The 21,673-nt window shown below is 38.9% G+C and overlaps 1 protein-coding gene across 3 annotated transcripts in view; it reads right to left on the bottom strand.

Moving 5' to 3' along the window:
• Positions 1–21,673, bottom strand: part of SGCZ (sarcoglycan zeta) — an 834,522-nt gene that overhangs the window by 366,974 nt on the left and 445,875 nt on the right. For all 3 annotated transcript variants that reach the window (XR_007356409.2, XM_048848187.2, XM_075127889.1), the window contains exon 2: positions 12,663–12,857. Coding sequence is in view for 2 of the 3 variants with exons in the window: in XM_048848187.2 (XP_048704144.1) it covers positions 12,663–12,857 (195 nt within the window). In the remaining variant the exon portion in view is untranslated. The remainder of the gene's footprint in view (positions 1–12,662; positions 12,858–21,673) is intronic.

Here is a 21,673-nt window from a genome sequence, read left to right as displayed (position 1 = left end):
ATGTTTCTATTAAGTAATGCCAATATTCCTCCTAAACTGTTTAATCATGTTCCTTTTTTAGGATCATTTAGAAATGAGTTGAGATAACACAGATTGAGATGCTGTCTATCACCCAGAAAAGCCATCAGAATTGATGATACAGAGATTACTGGATCAAAATACAAAATAAATAGATCTGGGTGGTCAAAACAATCTGTTACGTCTGAAGCAGAGATGCTCCCCCTAATACTGTGATACATGTGGAGAAAAACAAGACACTATTACATATTTTTGCAAGAAAATTAATTACTTATGCATTGGTAATTCAGAGGTGATTTGCTACCATCGTCAAACTTTTGATTAAAGCACTGAACACAATTGCTTCTAGTTCTGTACCAGTAAAATTAACTGAAGTCCGATACTTTGAAGAAATGATGAGGGATTTCCCTAATGCTGAACAGTAAACTCAGCACCAAATGTGGATCCAGTTCCAGCCACTGAGAAACTGAAAAAAGCATTTGGTGCTTTTCAAAAATGTGTGTGATGCATTCTATTTAGAAACATCTCTCTCTCTCTCTCCCCATTATTTACTACTAAAAATAGCCATCAGGCTCTAGTCAGAATCAAGGTGCATTGTACTGACCACTGTATCAATCATATAGGAATATAGCTTCTGCCCCAAAGAGCTTACAATCTAAATTTACATGAGTAGAACGCCTTTGCTTCTATCAAATATTTGTTCCTCAGTTGTAATGTCACAAGTGGAGGATTGAAACTTCTGGCAGTGTAGACTCTTGATTGGGATTATATCGCAAGCCGTTAGCTCATTGGTAAATTGAATGAACCTATCAGAAACCTGAAAAGAGCATTTTGTGATTAAAAGTTCTTTTTTACTTTTGTAGTCCTCTGCACTTTCTGGCATAAACTCCCGTACATCACAACAAAGACTGCACTCTCATGTTTTCTAACTCAAAGGAAAACAAAGTAAAAGGAATCTCACAGAAAATCTTGTTCTTGTGAGACTTCCAGTAAATTTTTGTATAATTATAACTGTTTGGACTATTAAGGTAGGCATCCAGCTTTTAGATGTATATCTAAATCAAACCTCTGAAGCATCTCCCAGCACTAGGTTGCAGGTCAAATATTATCTTGGATTGTTCCTTGAACAGAGAAGCAGAACCAACAAATGCAGAGTATTTTGTTCTCTTTAGCCTCACATGAAGATGTTTTTCATACAGAATTCTTTTGGCAAGTTCCGTATTACTCAAGACAAGTAGGCAACCTGATCTTTGAATTGCAAAGGAGTGAATCCCATGGGCCCAGTTTGTCTCCAGATGGTATTTAGTTGAGAGCTAGAGGGTACTTTCATAGGATAATGCATATATTTTGAAACCACAAAGCTAACTAGTTGTTGCCTTATACTCAGAATAATTGTTGGTTGCTATAAATGACTGATAGCATTTCATAGAATCATAGAATATCAGAGTTGGAAGGGACCTCAGGAGGTCATCTAGTCCAACCCCCTGCTCAAAGCAGAACCAATCCCCAAATAAATCATCCCAGCCAGGGCTTTGTCAAGCCTGACCTTAAAAACTTCTAAGGAAGGAGATTCCACCACCTCCCTAGGTAACGCATTCCAGTGTTTCACCACCCTCCTAGTGAAAAAGTTTTTCCTAATATCCAACCTAAACCTCCCCCACTGCAACTTGAGACCATTACTCCTTGTCCTGTCCTCTTCTACCACTGAGAATAGTCTAGAACCATCCTCTCTGGAACCACCTCTCAGGTAGTTGAAAGCAGCTATCAAATCCCCCCCTCATTCTTCTCTTCTACAGACTAAACAATCCCAGTTCCCTCAGCCTCTCCTCATAAGTCATGTGTTCCAGACCCCTAATCATTTTTGTTGCCCTTCGCTGGACTCTCTCCAATTTATCCACATCCTTCTTGTAGTGTGGGGCCCAAAACTGGACACAGTACTCCAGATGAGGCCTCACCAATGTCGAATAGAGGGGAACGATCACGTCCCTCGATCTGCTGGCAATGCCCCTACGTATACATCCCAAAATGCCATTGGCCTTCTTGGCAACAAGGGCACACTGTTGACTCATATCCAGCTTCTCGTCCACTGTCACCCCTAGGTCCTTTTCTGCAGAACTGCTGCCTAGCCATTCGGTCCCTAGTCTGTAGCTGTGCATTGGGTTCTTCCATCCTAAGTGCAGGACCCTGCACTTATCCTTGTTGAACCTCATCAGATTTCTTTTGGCCCAATCCTCCAATTTGTCTAGTTCCTTCTGTATCCTATCCCTGCCCTCCAGCATATCTACCACTCCTCCTAGTTTAGTATCATCCGCAAATTTGCTGAGAGTGCAATCCACACCATCCTCCAGATCATTTATGAAGATATTGAACAAAACCAGCCCCAGGACCGACCTCTGGGGCACTCCACTTGATACCGGCTGCCAACTAGACATGGAGCCATTGATCACTACCCGTTGAGCCCGACAATCTAACCAACTTTCTACCCACCTTATAGTGCATTCATCCAGCCCATACTTCTTTAACTTGTGACAAGAATACTGTGGGAGACCGTGTCAAAAGCTTTGCTAAAGTCAAGAAACAATACATCCACTGCTTTCCCTTCATCCACAGAACCAGTAATCTCATCATAGAAGGCGATTAGATTAGTCAGGCATGACCTTCCCTTGGTGAATCCATGCTGACTGTTCCTGATCACTTTTCTCTCGTATAAGAGAATTTCCCTCTACTATTGAGTATTATTTTTGACATACAAACATCCACAGATGTGTTGAAGTGTAGGCACAGGATGCTAATGCAAGTGCCTGAGTGAAACACTTGAGGATAGTATTATTGCAAAAGTTAAGTGCATCTGAATTATTATGCATGCTGCCCATTTAAACCTATACCTGGCTGGCATGCATGTCCTAGGGCAAGCATCTGATCAACTGGTAAACTGGCGTCATGCTGTTCAAATAGATGGACCTAAGTCTTGGCAGCCAAACAAGCAGTGTATGTTCAATTGTGAATATGAAGGAAAGAATCCCAGGCAGAAAAATCAAAAAAGTCATTTATCCTCATTTTATGCCTGGAACTAGGTTTATGTTCAATTAAAAATAGCTTTCATTGCTGCACAAGGTTTTATTTGGCCCGTTTGAATCATGAAAATGCTGAACAGGGCTGCAGAGGGATTTTTAATGAAGTCTGATTTAGCGCCTATTTTAATCGTTTGGTGGGGACTGACTCTACACATCCCTGTTTTCACACCTTGTATACTACTGCAATAATATTTGTAGGAAATATGGTTTGAGAAGTATCATATGAAAGCTAACATGTTGGTTATTAATATCATTGTGAAGTGCGTTGTTAATATATGAGACATTATTAATTCCCTCTGTATTATATTACTAGAACACGATTAAGACCAGACTGCCTAATCTAGGTAAAGGTGATAAACAGGTCTGTTTTAGACAAGGGATTATGGGTTTATCTCAATTTATATATTAGCAGTAAAGAAAGACATGAAGCTAATCCGGCAAGGGTTATCCTGATCGGAACTCGAGAAACAGAATTAACATGGCTCCTGCACCCCAGGGACACACAGAAGAGTGAATCTGCAGTAGTCCTTCCTAACTTGTAAGGAAAAAGCATCCCTTTAGGAATATGAAGGGAGAGAGCCTCCGTCTTTATCCTTCACTTTAGGAGACAACGAAACCAAGCGATTAGATCTCTGTTGGGTCATGGCCAGGTTGGCCAGCAAAAGACTGGAAAGACCACCGAGGGAAAGAAACCATTTTGAACAAAAGACTATCTTGCTATATTAAATTTTAAATTATTAGATGTATATTTTCCACTTTTATTTGCTTGTAATCTTTCTCTCTTTTACTAGATATCAGTTAATCCATGCTCTATAGATCATTAACTTGTTTGGTTTTCATTATAAATCCATGCTGTGTAAATTCAGGAAAAAGTGTGTGCTTCTAGAAAGCTGACAGGTTGAAGTGTTTTACTGTTTCTATAAAGGCAGTGAACCTAAAACTTCCTCTGTGAGGGTCCAGGAGCGAGGCTGGATTTGGGGGGAAATTCAAGGCTAGAATGGTACTAAAGATCAACCTGCAAGAGGTAAGCAGGTGGGACAAAGCCAGGGTGAGGCTTGTGGAGTGATGGGGTCAGAGCTCTGGACCAAAGCTGCAGAACCACAAGACACCCAGGGTTATTAGACAAACAGTAACCTAATACCTTACTGGCCAGGAACCCCCATAAATCTGAGACCATTTACATTGCAATGACTAAAACAGTCTTAATTGCTTGGCTGGCTTGGTAACGTATCCAGTATTTCTGGAGGATTCTGCACGCTAACAGCATCCATGATACTTTGTCAAAACACCACCCATAAAAAAACCAAAACATACAGCTTCACATTTATTTACACTTCAAGTTGTGCAACTCCATAATGATGGAGGGGCTGAAAGTAATATTATATACGTTTGAAGATAACATGGCAGAAGTTGGTAAACATTAAACATCTCTTCACAAATGATGGTATCTTTTGTTCCTGCTATTGGCATGACTACCTGCAATGAATGAGTTAAAGCTCCACCATGCAAGCAAACAGCACAAAGCAGTCTTAGAACCATAGAATATCAGGGTTGGAAGGGACCTCAGGAGGTCATCTAGTCCAACCCCCAGTCAAAAATTGCCAATGTTTTATTGTAAATTGCAAATGACTGCAGAGATGAGAATGGGATATCTAGGAATTAGATGATGGGGGGAACTATTGGTAAAATAGACAAAGCCTTTCACTTCTTGATCTCCGGTTGGAATTGAGGCCAGACTAGAAGTGCATAGGCAAACGTCATCCCCCACAGGAGCTAGTTGGTGGACAATGCGAAACCATTTGGTGGTTACACAACTGGCAATGAGGGCTGAGCAGGAAACAGAGCTTGGATTCCCCTCAAAGCAGTCCTAGTGGGTAGCCAGGGTAGCGCACACTAGAATCCATTAAATTGTGACAAGTTTAGGGCAAAAAACATTACTAGAGATGATGGGATCCATAATTTCTCTAGGTTGGCTACAATGTTAACATTTCTGAAATGTACAGACTCTAAGAAGAGCACACTGTACTAAAATACAGCTCCTCTTAGGGTTTGAAGGTCATCACTTGATGTTGCACAACCATCAAGACAGCAACAGGGAATGAAGGGCAATTTCAGTATTAAAATTAAAAAGCTAAGTCTCAATGTTATGAGAGATCTGCTATAAAGACATGAACATGTAAAAATAGGTTAAATGTTTTTCACCATCACCAAAATTTAAAATACATATGTACTACATAATTCAAATCAGAAAATAGCTACAGGACGGTATCCAGATAATATATTCATAAAATATATCAGTATACATACCATATATATATTTTAAAGAGTATTCCCACCTTTCAGTGAATTCCTTTAGTTATATAGGAAGGACCCTTTACTTTCTTTGGTCAGCTTGTCTCCAGCTTTGTCTCAGACTTTTTATAGCTCTTTTTTCATTTGCTTATAGGCCTTTCCTGGAAAGATCTAAGCTTCAACTTAGTGTGACAGCCACCATCTTGGCCAACACAAAGAATTGAAGTGAGGACCTCCGGAGCTAAAAGCACAAGTTTCTACAGCTTTAACTAAAGAGATGTTCCAACATAGAACTATAACAGATTTACATGGACAGACACACGGTTACATTAGTCTCTTAAAAATGGGTGATGACTGGTTAATTCAAAGCCAACATTGCTGTATTTCTGATCCAGCTATTGTCACTATGTGTTGGCCACTCACTATCTTCTAAAAAAGTGATTGTAAAGAAACTCAGGCAAATAACGTCATAATTTAAACTACTCTGAAAAGTTCAAAGTTGTTTAACTAGACAAAGAAAGGGATTAATTTCTGCTTTTAACAAATCATAGATTACAAGTTACATGAAATAGTGTATACATTGTACCTAAACACCATGAGTATGTAAGTTAACTCAGCTATATGTTCTAGTTTGGTAATCCGATCTCCAAGTCAATTCCTCAATTCTCATTGCTCTCAGACACGTAATTTTTAGATCTTAAGCTTAAGTCAACATGAATAAACCATGTCCCATTCTTAATTTGACATCATAGCTACTTCTGCTATGCACGTTAAAGTCTAGCCAGCATGGATTTTACCAATACCACTGTTTATTTTTTAACCTTGAAAATCATCCAGCGAATTGTGGTTATATTGATGCACAGGCATATTTTCCATATATATTAACAAAAATTATATGCATACACTACCTTGGTAATTTTAAAGATGCTTTAAAAAGAATGAAGTCAATCAAAATCAAGTGAGAGCACTTCAACCTGGATACGCAACAGACTTAAATGTGGCCATTCTTCAACAAAAAAAACCTTCAAAAACAGACTCAACGAGAAACTGCAGAACTGGAACTAATTTGCAAACTTGACACCATCAAATTAGGCCTGAATAAAAACTGGGAGTGGCTGGGTCACTACAAAAAAATAATTTTGCCTCCGTTGATACTCACACCTTCTTGTCAGCTGTTAGGAATGGGCTACATCCAGCCTAATTGAATTGGCTTCATTAGCATTGGCCCCCCACTTGGCAAGGCAACTCCCATCTTTTCATGTGCTGTGTATTTATACCTGTCTACTTTTTTCACTCCATGCATCTGATGAAGTGGGTTATAGCCCATGAAAGCTTATGCCCAAATAAATGTGTTAGTCTTTAAGGTGCCACAAGGACTCCTCATTGTTTTTGCTGATATAAACTAACACGACTACCCCTGAAACCAGTGAAATCCTAATATGCTAGATAATTTAAATAGACAAGATTGGGGCTAATCGTGCTGAGCTGAAATGTCAGAACATATAGTTATCTGAAAAATGTAGTCTTATTTTTCTCATGAATGCCAATGAATAGAATAGATTTTTTTCAGATTTACAGATTAGAATTTTCTCAACATTTTTTGGGAGGATTTTCTGTCACCAACATCACAGTGTTTGATACAAAGGGATTTCCTGTGTGGGTTTAACTGTGGAGAGTTCAACCAGATCCTTTAGTGATAGGAACCCATTCCCTATCAAGCTCTTATACATGGACAAGTGCAATAGTAAGATTTATGATATTTCTTATATTATGTATTATCACTGCATTTGAAATACTACAATGACTAACACACTGTTAATAAAAATATTTGCAAACTATAAATTATACAATTTTGAGTAAGAACATTCATGCAGAATTAGAATATCATAAACCAGTCAAGATTTATATCTATAAACCCTGTTTTCTGTAACAGGCTAACCAGATGATAGGTCATGGATATATATAAATATTTGGAGTGAGAAACTATTCAGTCCCAAAAAAGAATATTTCACCAAACAAAGCTATTACACATTCCACCATGTGAAGAATAAAGGTTAATAATCCAGTGTCAACAATGATATACTATGTACAAATGTTGGTAAAAATGATATACTAATGGAACCACCATAAAATAAAATGATCCTCCAGTCTTCCTTGGTACAGAATTTTTGATAACAATAGCATACACTCAGCTTGTTCAAATAAGAAATGTTAACAGATGCGAGTTTGCATTTCTGGGACAGAAACTGCAATAATGAAAGTGAAATATAATGCTGGTAGATCAGTAATGTTACCTGAACAAATTGCACATTATTTTCTGCTTTTTGATGTCATGGGGTGATCTTTTTCTTCTTACGCTATTAACAATTGCTTACTTGAACACAAGTGCAAGGACTGGTGAAAAATATAAAATTATTTTTCCTCTTAACAGGAGGATTAAAGATTAATTCACATATGTCAACTAAATATAATCTAATTGGATTTGTAATATTTCAGGACTGTTAAAAATCCACATTAAGTGATTTTTGAACTGCAATATCCAGCATTGTCATGAAGGACTGAATTCAGGTATAAAGTGTATTACACTTCAAATGTTATCTTAGTGAAATCATTAAGCTCCCATTCATTTAATTATATTTGCCACATGCATACTGCTAAAACTACTAAACCAAAGGCTTCAATCTGCTAAATAGTAAGCAGAAGCACTGAAACAGATAGATTTGCACTGTGCTCTAAATGTGAGATTTGATTCTATATTCCATTACAAGTTATTCACTTTCCAATAAAGCTTCTAGATGTTTTATTCCCAAAGAGTGAAGCTGAATGCAAAGTAAATTAAACAAGAGAAACTTTATTAAAGCCTGTGGACTTCTGCCTCCATGTGGCTGAGTTGTCCTTTAACCTAACTACCTCCATTCCCTATTCCTCCAGGGACACTTCAGTTCCACTGACCATGATATATCTTCCCTGTTTTAACAAACATTTTAATATAAAATTAAACACAAATAATTGACACCCAGACTCCAGCTCCTGTCTCTTCTGCCAGAGGTCGTTAGCACACAGCTAAATTGGAGTTTCATCTTTACCGCAGACTCGTGGTTGAACAGTCTTTCAGATAGTTTGGTCTTCTCAACAGGTGAAGTACATAGAAGCCCTGGAGCCAGGTCCTCCTGCGAGGACCTAGCCAATAGAGAAAAAACAGAAGGAGTAGGCTTATGAGTTGTGAGGAGCGTCCGTCTCCAGGGTCAGCAGGTTGTTTGCTAACCAGCTATACTCTGTTGCCTGCTTTCACTGATTGTTGGCAATCTCCTCTTGGTGGATTCTCCATCCTTCTGGATGCAGCAGGCCTCCACTCAGTGGTGGGCAGATCATGTGGTAACAGAGTCTTTCTGCTGGTGGTTATCACATGACCAGCAGGCGTCACACCCTGCTATCAAGGAGCAGAGATGTGTATTCATTCCTGGCTGTTAAATCTACTCACAAGCCTGTCTAAGACAACGGTCAATGCCAAGGTGCGAGTCCTGTATTTTTTGCACGACATGCTTATGGAATGTGGTGGAGACAACAAACTTCCTGTCCTCAAAATATTCTATCCTGCATACTCAACTAATCTTTAATTTGAAAATATGGTTCTGCTCCTACCAGAAACTTGGCTTTTGTCTTCTGGCCACCCTGCTCTTATCACATTCTTTTGACTGCTTGCAATTGGGCTTTTCCATTGCCTCTTTGATTTTCATCAGCTTCAGTGTTGAAACCAGGAGACAGTGCAGCATGCTAATGGATTCAATGTCCAGACCCCGTTCCTCCAGCTCGCTGATACTGGGTACATATGTGTACAACATCTGATCTCCTTGGTAGTGTTGGAGATGCATCAACATATGCAAGAAGGGGCTTTGCCATGATTGTTTCTAGGGGTGTCTAAGCTTTTTGCACTATTATTGGATACAGGTGTACTGATGGAAACCCTCCACTCCAAAACCATAGCCAGAAGCTTTTTTTCTATTTTGTTCAGTCTCTGACAGGGGTCTGTTGGAATAAGTGACTGGCTGCTTTTGCAAAAGAGCTATACCCAATCCTTTCTCTGATGCATCACACTGGAGTGACAGTGTCTCTCCTGTCTTGTAGTACTTCAGGACAGGGGCATCCATTATCCTTTGTTTCAGCATGTCAAATGCTTGCTGTTACGGACCTGCCCAGTCCCTCTCAACATCCTGCCTTATGAGAGGACAGAGACTTGTACAGGAGCTGACATATGGTTCCTCTGTTGCAGACAAATGTGGACAGAAAATGTATCATTCCTATAAAGTGCTGTACCCCTTCAGGAGTGCTGGAACAAATTGTATGAGGGGTGATGAGAGCCATTGAACCAAACTGTAAATCCTGTATATGACGAAAACCACTTCAAGCCAGTGGGCGTGGTAGCACATTCAGCACTCCTAATTTCAGCACCTAGGTACCCCTTTCACATCTACTAGGAATGTGGAATGTCTGACTGCTTTCATTTTGATGGGATCGGCTCTCTGTCCCTGTGCTGTGAGCAGATGTTTAATGTATGTCACCTCATGTTGTTTGAGTCACATTTTATCTGCATTCAGTTTTATGTTCTTGTCCCTGCATCGCTGTAGAAAAGCTTGTCATTTCCTGTCAGTCTCATTCAGCTTCTGTATCATGGCTTCTTTCACCTACAGTGAGGATATCATCTGCAATTGTTTTCACCCTAAGCAGTCCTTACAGCACTCAATGAGTCATCTCTGGAACACCTCTGGCACTGGGCTTATATTCATCAGCAGGCATAGCCATCTGTAGTGACCAAACAGTGCTGCACATGCTGACTCTTTAACCAGGCTTATGAGTCAAAACCCAGTCTTCACACCACAGACCATTCAGATTCTGGATCTGGAAAGTACTAGCAAGATTTCATCTATTGTGTGCAGTGGATATTTTCAATGCTGGTTTCAGTGGCTTTGGTCTATGCAGATGAACAACATGCCTGATGACATCTTTACCACCACCAGGCTGCACTAGTCCCTACAGGTCCTCTAATGCCCCTGCTCTACACACTTTTGAACTCCTTGGCCCACTGGACTACAGAGTGTCATAAGACTTTCTTTGCATGCTTACTACCCGATCAGATCCATGGTTTGTATGGCTGTATGCTGTATTCCCAAGAGAGGTCTGGGGTGCTTACCATCTACCAACCACAAACTTCAATTGGTACCATCTGTTATTTCTCAGATTAGTTACTATGAGGTCACATATTCCTTTGGGCTCCACTGTGTTCTCATTTTACATTGTGACCGCTCTTTGTAATGGGTGTGTTCAAATCCAACTCACCCTAAGAAATCACTATGCAGGAGGCTTCACTATTCAGCTGAAATCACAAAAGGTGAAAACCATTAACATGGTTCTATGCATGGAGGATGGTACTATTCATCCCTTGTTGCTTCCTTGTCCTGACAGCTTGAACTGATATGCTCTCAGAGCCCAGGAGAGTCTCACGATGTTACCACCACTGTCTGATGTGCCACCCCACTCCTGTACAAATCTGACAATCTTCCAAGACCTTCCTCTGCTCTTGCACAAGATGGCTCAACCTTGCCACATTCCTTGTAATGCTGTCCTACCTTGGGGCACCTTCTCCTTTACCTGCTCATGCTGTCTCACACAGTAAATACATTTCACTATGTTTATGGAAGCCAATTGCTTTCCTTTCCTGTTGACTCCCCTACATGTAGTTCTGGGGATGCGATACACCTTCTATGTATTTCATCTTTCCTCTCAAGGCTTCCATTGCATGCCCTATGTCTAAGCATTTGTCTAATGTGAGATTGCCTTCCCAGAGCAGAGGGAGGGGATGATCCCAAGTGCCACAGACTATCCTGTCCCAAATTAGGGAGTCTGTCAAGACTCCAACATTGCATGTAGGCAGCCAGTGTTTGTAAGGCAGTAACATGAAATGTATCCCCTCCCCTTTAGATTGTTCTCTAGTAAAAAGCCTGTGTCACTCCACAGTTTTGTCCTGCTTTGGGGAGCAATAGGTCCTCGGGGCTCCTAGGATTGCTGGGAGGCTTGAGGCAGTGTGTGGTTCAGAGCAGTGCAGATCTCTCCTCCTTGTTCCCCAATAAGGTAAACTAATAGTTTTAATTTCCTGCTGTTGCTGTCCTCCTGCATGGCCAGGTCTGTGTACAGTTCAAACTCCTCCTTCCACATTACTGGACTAGGTTTGTGTCTGCAAATTCCAGACCAAGTTACAGGACTCATTCTGCCAGCTGCTACACTTCAGAGAATTCCCTGATCAGATGTTACCACCAGATTTTATTTGTAAAGGAAAGAAGCTGAAACAGGTAAAATTGAACAAGTGGAACTTTATAAACCCTGTGGATTGCTGTGTCTATGTGGCTGAGTGGCTTCCAATCTAACTCCACTCCCTCCCCATTCCCTTGGTTTCCCAACAATAGCAGTTCCTCCAGGGAACATGCCCCCTAGTACTCCAGTTCCCCTGATCATTTTATGCTAGGCATGGAAAAAAGTGTTTTGATATTTCATTTTTGTACAGCTGTAATTAAGGTATTTTAGTTTTCCAAAAATTTAAAATTCTAAATTAGGTAGTCCTGTGGTAGGCTGTAGTCCTGAAAGCCAAATAAGTCCCAGGTACAAAGGTGTTTGTTTTGAATATTTCACCTGTATGGCCTTTTATGCCCTGGCCTCAGTACGGTACAATGTATCATGAAGACAAGCATACAGAGGAATTCTTATGCATTTTAAGAACATCTTTATAACGGATTTAAATATCCTCTAGCTGTATTTAACATCCCCTGAATTTGGCTTATCATCTGAAGAAGAACGTTGCATCATCTCAAGCAAAGTCTGTAAACACATTTAAAATATTATTTATATATACATAAGCAGAGTCCATAGATTTACAGAAATAAGGGAGTCACTAAGTCTTCCCACAGTAGAGTTATGATGTGTTGTGATCCATAAAAAAAACAGCAACCACCTTCACATATTTACATGGATAATAAAGCCAATTAGTAGTTAAAATGTTCATTTCCAGATTCACATGATGTAAACTGACAAATCCTTTTTCCTAATATCCAGTATCAATAAACAAACCAAAAAATTGTAACCTTCCATTTTAATTAAGCAATAAATCTGTAATGTGTATGTTGATAGTTTAATAATGTGCAAGCATTAAAGAACACATGAACGTGCACTGAAAAAAGGACAAGCTATTAACATGAAGCTCAAGAGATGTAAAATCATGGTGGTACTTACCACTGTGAAATTCATGACCTTCAAAATCCATATCGTCATTGCTAAGTTAACAATCATGGTAACCAACAGCAGAAGGACAAAGAAGTATAAGCACCTCTTTCGCCATCCATAAATTCCCACTGGATAAAGTTGCGGGTTTTCAATCCTTGGCAGGCTGTTCTGCTGTGTTGCCAGTATATATTGTTCTCGTGTCATCTGCACGGGGGGGGGGGGGGAGGAGGGGGGACAAAAAAAAGGAAGAAATGAAAAATTGTCATTTGATAGATTTTATTCTATGAAGATTATCTGAACAGGTTTCCAAAATCATCATATTACAGCCACTGAACTGTGTTAAAGAAAAAAAATTCATTGAGCCAAATTCAACCACACCAATTTGTTTGAGCTAGGCTTTTAGTACCCTTGGTATGATTTTTACCTATTTGCTGCTCCATGATATGACACATTCTTTTTCTTCTTCTTCTTATCATGGATTATAAAGTGACTAATAGAGGAACAGATGTGATTATAACTAAGTCAGGCTACAAGTTTCAATAGTATATGGAAAACTAGGAGAAAAAAAATGTAGAAAAGAAAATAGACCATATGTGCTTGTCTCAAATACAGTTTTATTGGCTTCTTCATAGAATTTATTTATTCTTTATTCTTCTTCTTCATATATGAGCAGGTCACAGAAAGTAATTTTTGAAAGGTAAGTCATCCATATATTTAATATGAAAGGAGAAAAAATAGTGTCATACTTTGGTTTAGGACAAAATTTTACAAGTGAAATTCTCTCTGTTTTATCATGTATGCAGATGGTTAAATAATTCATCTTCTTACATATATTGTATCCCATAGAAAAGCATACATTATAACAGGGATCAGCAACATTTGGCATGCGGCCTGTCAGGGAAAGCCGCTGGCGAGCCAGGACAGTTTACCAGCGGTGTCCGCAGGTTCGGCTGATCACAGCTCTCGCTGGCCGCGGTTCACTGTTCCAGACCAATCGGGGCTGCGGGAAGCAGCAGCCAACACATTCCTTGGCCTATGCCACTTCCGACAGCCACCATTGGTCTGGAATGCCGATCCCTGCATTATAAGAACATTAAGATTACAAAGTAAATCACTCAGTCAATAGGCGCAAACCTTTCCCAGGCAAACTTAAGTCTTTCCCTTTGGGCATAAGAGGTACTATAGTGTTTAATTATTTGTTCACAATTTTTCTTCAGGACCCTTCCATCATTCAGTGCACAGGTTGGACAGTACACTGTGAATGAGGCAGCTCTCTTGTTTTAATATTTACTGCCTAATTCATAGACACTTGCCACATTTCAGGACACAGTCCACACAGGGTCCCACTGTGCTTTCAGTTACCTAGGTGTGAATATAGATTTACTCCAAATTTACATCAATGTAATTGCATAAAACTGCAGCACCCCTGTAATGTAAATAACGTAGAGGTGGTAGTTATGTTAACAGGAGAAGCCCTCCCATTGACATAATGCTGTCTACACTGGGAGTTAGGTTGGCATAACTGCATCGCCGGGGTGTGGATTTTTCAACCCCCCGAGTGACCTATTTATACCAATGAAAGTTTTTAGTGTAGACCTGACCGAAAGAGTCTATGTGAAAGGATCTTCCCTGCTTTTTTTTTTCCACCTGCTTGAACTTCCTTTGTTTTCCTTCCCTGCTTGATGACCCTGTTTACTGCTTAAATGCAAATTAAGGCAAGCACACATTCCTTCCTTTAAGACTGACCTGACTTTCTACTTAGGCAGGACTGTGGGGTTTGGAACGTGTATGATCATCATCATAGAGGAAAATCTTATATCTTCACATGCAATGTTACTACACATTTTATCAAGACAATACAGACTGGCAAATTGTGGAGTTTTCTAATGACACCTTACAAGGTATATCTTGTTCAAAGATAACAATAGTGTGAAGGGTGTCAATACAGGGCTGTATTCTGTCACAACATCCAACTTGGTAAAGGAACCCTGCCTCCATCCAAATGAACACTCATACATCTGGATGATGTTCCATGCTCTCGGTCAGAGACTGAAAATTCTACTCACAGTGGGCAGTTAAAAAGTTTTCTTTTTTTCCCTTATCTTTTTACTGGTTTGTACAATATGACTAGTTATTGACATTGCAGTAACACCTACAGGCCCCAGGCAGGATTGGGCATTGTGCATATAGACAGACAGACAGACATGCAGTCATTATGAGGGAAGAGTTACAAGAAAAGAGGGAAATGGGAAGGGGTGTGAGCAGGTATTCCCCATACTTATCTTGTGAAATACCAAGAGGATCAATCATTTCTTATTTTAGGAGTAGAAAGGTAAAAGAAAAAAGTTAACTGTGCCCACTGTACTTCAGCCATCTGTGCCATGTCAACAGAATGTTGCGGGATGTAGTAAAAAAGCCTCTTTCACTTTAAAGCTCAGTGATCATGTGCAAATGTAACATCGATGGACCCCAATTGTCATTGGGCAGGATTGAACCTGGAACCTGTGAAGCTAAATGCATGACCTTCTACTGCATGAGCTAAAAGCCATATGCCTCTTAGCTAAGGCTGTGGAACAGACTCATTAATCTATAAGTGGTCTCAGTGCCATTAGATGGGACAGAACACCACACCGAGGAGGTGTATGGGTTACATACTTTCCCTAGCTGAGGAAGCATGTCCCAGCTTCAGAAACTTCCCAGATGAAATCCCGGATGAGCCCCCACTTATAACGCCAACAGACTCTGGTCACCAGTGGGCAGGATTGAACCTGGGACCTCAGATCTGGACCATATGGCTGTTAGCTAAGGCTTTGGGGAGCAGACATTACTCTCAGGAGGCGTGTGGGTTACACAAAGACCATACTTTAAACCTTTATAAGGCTACCATATCAAATGGATTGTTGTCACCAGGCTACCAAAAGGGATAGTCTTTAGATCTCATATGTCTCAAGGGTCAAGGGTCTATTACAAATCAACGAGGTGTCAGAGCAGTTCATGTAAGGGTTACCACACCTCCACCCCCAAAAACCCTCTACCAATGATAGCAAAAAAAAAAAAAAAGTATTTCCCAGTATAACCTGCCCTACCAAGGAATGTCTATCATTTTTACTGCCAGTCTGAGTGGTTTTGATTCTTCATGACTATATAAAAGGGAAAATGCAAAGACATGGTCAACAAAACCAGATAATTTACTTAGCTCAAGCAGCAGACTGGACATAAAAAATTACAAAAGACAAATTTTGTATTAGAATACCTTTAGTCTACATTTTAGACTGTTCTCAACATATGCCAATTTAGGAAATTAACTGAGAATGTCAGGGCACAGGCATTCACTACATTAACTTCTAATCTTTTGGTATTTAGGAGAAATTGTTTTAATAAATGTAGAAGTAAATACAGATATGTTCTTCCATTTTTACATCCTCTATTTTTTTTTCTGTCATTTATGTTCCTATTCAATGTTCAAACTTGCCTCCCTTTCAACATAAAAAGGCCTCCATTATTATATGATTTAAAATTAAATGAAGGCAATTTATTTTTGTTTTCCAAAAATACTATTTCTAATGTGACCATAAAATTATGACTTTGAATTTTACAGGAATAAAAAAATTAAGCCATTGAGTAAATGTGTATGTAGATCCATCCACCCAACCCATAACAAAATACATCAGAGAAAATTACCAATTTTACATTTAAAAACAATGGTTTATTTCCTGGTAAAAATAATAGGGCAACTTTTAAGATACCTTATGAGTAAAGATGGTGAACTGATCCAAACAAAAGTAAGAACCAATGTATATCTGCTTGAAGGATCAAACAAAGTCTCAAATTTCACTAGGAAGTCTGTTCTCATGAGTTCAAGACCAAACCCATTTGGATAAGCAGCTGAATAAGTGGATACTTATCCAACTCAAAACACTGAGGTTTGCCCATCACTTCTTATGAGCAGAGATATTAATTGTGTGACATTACAATCCCAACTTCTTCCTCCAGCATTGTGAAAGGCAGAGACTCCAATGGTGACTTGGAATTGGATTCACTTTGTGAACCTGTTACGGAGAAGTTTGGTCAGTGGTCCTGTCTTTTCTTTAACTCCTATTCTTTCACAGTTGCTTTAAGTTCTTTACTTCCAAATCACTTTAAAATGTATGTATCACAGCAGTGAACATTAGAAGGCATATATAGAATTGTAATAAAACAGGTAAGTGACAGAATTATGCATGTTATAAAGTGATCTGAAAAACATAAGTCTCACAATCAGGGTGGATTGAGAGGATTTTTGTTTTGCTTTTTTTTTTTTTTTTTAAAGAGCACAGAAGGCTACCCTTTGCCCCTTGGTCTTAATTACATGATTGTTTCTTGTAGTCAGACTTCACCAACAGGTTTCTTTCAACTAAACACACTTCTCTCAACTTCTAGAGAGCTTTCTAGTGCAGGTTAGCTCAGAGGCCTCAAAGCATGCTCCCCTTATGCCCTGGCAGAATGACATAATTTACCACAGCTGTCGCCAGCCATATTTTCTTGACAGTCCATGAACTGAGAGGTAGGCAGCTGCAGTTTTTCCCTTCTTAATAGATTAGTTAACCCTATTCTTTCCAGCTGCTGAATTCCTGTATATTTACCCAGTCATAATCATAACAATTTATGAATAGTTCTTGAATTATTTGGGTACATTCTGCCCATCCCTCACTCTTTACCTTGTGACCTACAAATATATTATCACAATAGAGCTAGGTTAAAAGACTTAAGGTTGTAAAGTGAAGCTCTCAAAAATTAGGCAATGTTGGAACTCAGGTTGCCCATAAAACCTTAATTTGGCCTCCTTGTGTATATGCATTATAAGTCATTAATTACATTATCACATCCTCTCCCCCTCCCACCTCCAAGTCAGGATTCCTGCCTCATTCAGATCATAGGATGGACAGATTTCAGTATATGTTTTTATTTTTATCATTTCAAATGAGAAAGGGTTTTTTGTGGGGTTTATTTTTTGGGAGGGTGGGGGGGGGGAGATAGGGAAGGGAGGGAGATGGATTTATGTACTGATCATTCAAGACTCCTACCTTTTTGACCCAAAATATTGTGAGAAGAGCTCACAGTCTCAGCACAGTTGAAACAGAGTGTGTTTGACCCCAAGCCTGTACTCAAAACTTGTCCAGATCCTGATTCAAAAACCTCCTCTTCCTTGGCTCTGCACCGTAACATAATACTTTGATATTCCTTTGGCATCTTTTATGCCTCTAAAAGGAATATTTCAATTACAGCTGGTTGGAAATCTTCCATTGAAATGATTTTTGACAGAAAATGCACTTTCCACAAAAATCAGATTTTGGCTTGCTGCCAAGGACAGCAAACTTAGAAATGCCTTACCTAGCAGACCATCTTCAGAAGGCTTAACGTAGATCCTGATCCTGCAAGCTGATAAACGCAGGTAGACTTTACCATCTTGCGGAGTCCCACTAATGTCACTGGGGCTCTGCACAGGCCCAAGGGTGCCTCACTGATTCAATTGTAGGATCGGGGTGTAGACTCAATTCTTCCAAGCAGTAGGGTGACCAGATAGCAACAGTGAAAAAATGGGATGGGGGTGGGGAGGTAACAGACGCCCATACAAGAAAAAATCCCCAAAAACAGGAACTGTCCCTATAAAAACGGGACAGGTCACCCTGCCAAGAAGGGATTTTGTTTTTATTTCTCCGCTGAGACCCAATGAACATTAATGGTGTCAAAGATAATTAAATATATTAGGGCAGTGTTCTATGAAATGGTCAATAGAATTGTAATATAAGCAATCTGATTAATTTTGGACACAAAAAAAATCAGAAGGCCATCTGTGGATACATTATAATGAATGAAAAGGATATTGAAGGAGATTTTGGGATTCAAATTAACAATAGAATAGGTTGTACTATTCTGTTACTACAAAGATGGCAAATCAATTCATAAAGTGTATCAAAGGGTGTATTATAATAAACAGGGCTGTGCAGTGATTTTTTTAATAATCGCAACTAATTGCAAGATTAAAATAGTTGTAACTAATCACAGTCTTAACTGAAGTGAAACACCACCACCACCACTTAAATTTATTATAAATATCTTTGGATGTTTTTCTACATTTTCAAATATATTGATTTCAATTACAACAGAATAAAAAGTCTACAGTGCTCACTTTATATTATTTTATTACAAATATTTGCACTGTAAAAAGAAACAAAAAATAGTATTTTTGAATTCACTTCAAAATGTAGTGTAATCTTTATATTGTTAAACTGCAACTTGTGTTTTAAAAAAAAAAAGTAACTGCACTCAAAAACAAAACAATGTAAAACTTTAGAGCCTACAAGTTGAAACAGGAAGGAACATACGAATGTTTAGCATACCTGATTCAAATGTCTTGCAACACCAGCTACAACTGTGCCATCTAAACACCTGTTCCCACTTTCAGGTAACATCATAAACAAGAAGTGGACACCATTATCTCCAGTAAATGTAAACAAACGTCTTCGTGACTGGCTGAACAAGAAGTAGGACTGAGTGGACTTGTACGAGGAGAATTGAAAAATACTATTTATTTTGTTTATCTTTAAAAAAAAACACAGTGCTCAGATTCTTTGAAGAGGCCTTTTTGTTGTTTTAAAGAACAGGAGGGGACAGGAACAAAAAGGAAAATATTTTAAATGCAATACCCTGTGACGTGGGGATGAGATCCCTGTACTTGGGCTCCTGATTCTGCAGCTGGCAGTGTGAAGCTCACACTATGGTAGTGGGGGCCAGTCACCACAGAAGGCCCATTAAGACAATACATAGCCCTCCACAGCAAAATTTTGGCAGCTCAGCTGCTGCTTCCTTTTTCATCCAGCCTTCCCTCCACTTACGGCTGATGATGATTACTGCTGGGACAGGGACTTTCTCTGCTACTCTAGTTGTTCCCTCCACTCCACAGCTCTGAGTGCAGGCAGCTGGGAGTGAGGGAAGTAGAGAAGGAGAGATTGGGAGAACGAGAGAGAGACTCTTCCAAAAAGAATATTCCTGCAGCCTAGTTGAAGATGCACTGAACTACAAACCAGCAGCCCAGGAGTTCTCCTTTCAACTTTTCCAGTGACTATTAATTAATATATACCTTTCCTGCTCCAAATTAACAACCAAGGTCTCATACTCCTACCTTATCTGTTAGTGAATGACAATTTGTCTCCCCTAAAGTCCCTGAGAGCAAAAGGGAGCAGAGTTCAGGTTGGTGTAGAAACCACAACTATTTCCAGACTTAAGATTTTGAGATACTAGTACAATGAGCTTATTTTCTGACTATCAAGCTTTTTAAAACTTTACCTTCAGATGTTCTGACATTTAAACCTGTGTGCATTTCTTTTTTATAAACTACAGAATTAGTGTTTTTGTTGAATAGGTTTTTATTTAAAACTTTAATTCTATCAAAGTTATTTTATTTTTTTAAAAGGAGGAATTTTAGAGATTTTGAACTTTTAATGACAAGAACTAAGTTTAGACATATCCTCGACATAGGTGGAAAAATATACCTATATAATCACTTTTAATATCCTCAAGAGAAGGATTTGTTGATTCAGTGTGACCATTTTGTGCCAACTCAGTATTTTGGTTTTACTTTTTTGTCTAGTGGAGCAGTTGTAATATTAATGGGTATCATTACAGAATTCCATTGCAGTACATTTACTAAATGTCTAATAGTTTGCAGAGTATTTACTGTGTCTTCCAAAAATCACTAGCTAGCTTTATTTACTCTTTTAGGCCTCATGCAGGATCATCAATATCTTTAACACACATGTAAGCTTCAAAATGTTTACTTTAAACCACAAACAATTTTTTAAAATCCAATATCAAGTAAAAATCTATTTCCACACCCATATTTTTCTACATTCACAAGCTGTGAAAATTCAGAACCTAATCTTGCAAATCAAATAAATATGCCTCTTACCCCTACAGAGATAATAAAATAAATATGCAAAAATTGAGTGTGTTTTGCTACCTGTATTATTAGGATTTTAACAAAACACAGCACACCGCTTACAGATCTTGAGCATTTAAGATTTAATCTTATAACCTTTAAGTAATCTTTTGATATTCAAGCACTGAATGAAAAATGTTATAAAGGAATAAAAAGCATATATAAAATATGACCTTAGTCAGACCAAACAATGATTTAGGCTGACAAGGGACCTCCAAGCAATCAGGTGACCTGTAATGGAACAGATTTTTGTGTGGTGTTTTCTGCCAAAGCAGACAATGAACCAAGAGGAGAAAATATAGCTACTAAGATGAAAGTGCCCACATCGGCATTTAGTGTGAAAGAGAAAAGCAAAAACAATCTGCTCTTAACCAGCCATAGCAGCTCAGCAGAACTCTTTCAGGACATTAGACAGGTAATTTACCAGAACCAGCTGGCTTTCCTCACTCACCCGGACCGTGACATGCCCTCTAGCCAGGCAGCCCAGGCTGTGGGCACCTCTTTTTTTGTGTGTGACATGCCAGCAAGTTACTTGCTCTTTTTCCAATTTGTGCAACATGTGACATTAAAAAAAAACCTGACAGATGAAATATTACTTTAGGTCTTCTTTACAGTCTTTAGCTGGCAATCTACAATGTGTAGTGTAACGTGTGTCAGACACAGCAGTAGATGCTGCATAGGAACAACAATAATTTCTTACGCTGAAGACTCTAAAGCATATACATATGTATATATACATTCTAAACAGTCTGAAATCATTATACCTCAGATAAGATCAAAAATGAAAAGGGTTTTTTGTGGGGTGGGTTATATGAAGAGAATTATTAATGGTATAATCAGTGGCTCGCCTTACTTTTGCATCTCTTGTAAAAGGCTTTACACCAACATAAATGAATTCACTCAGAAAGATTTTAAATGACAAACAGTTATATGCAAAGCTCTTGCTATCACTTCCAATTTGCGCAGTGCAAGCTAACTTATGTTTCCTTTGTCACCCAAGGGCTTAGACTTCTCTAAGTGACTTCTAGAATGTTAATATAAA

This window comes from Caretta caretta, chromosome 4 (genome assembly GCF_965140235.1).
Source record: "Caretta caretta isolate rCarCar2 chromosome 4, rCarCar1.hap1, whole genome shotgun sequence".
Taxonomy (NCBI): domain Eukaryota; kingdom Metazoa; phylum Chordata; order Testudines; family Cheloniidae; genus Caretta; species Caretta caretta.
The sequence above is the reverse complement of the archived record's forward strand: the minus strand, read 5'-3'. Positions and strand labels throughout refer to the sequence as shown.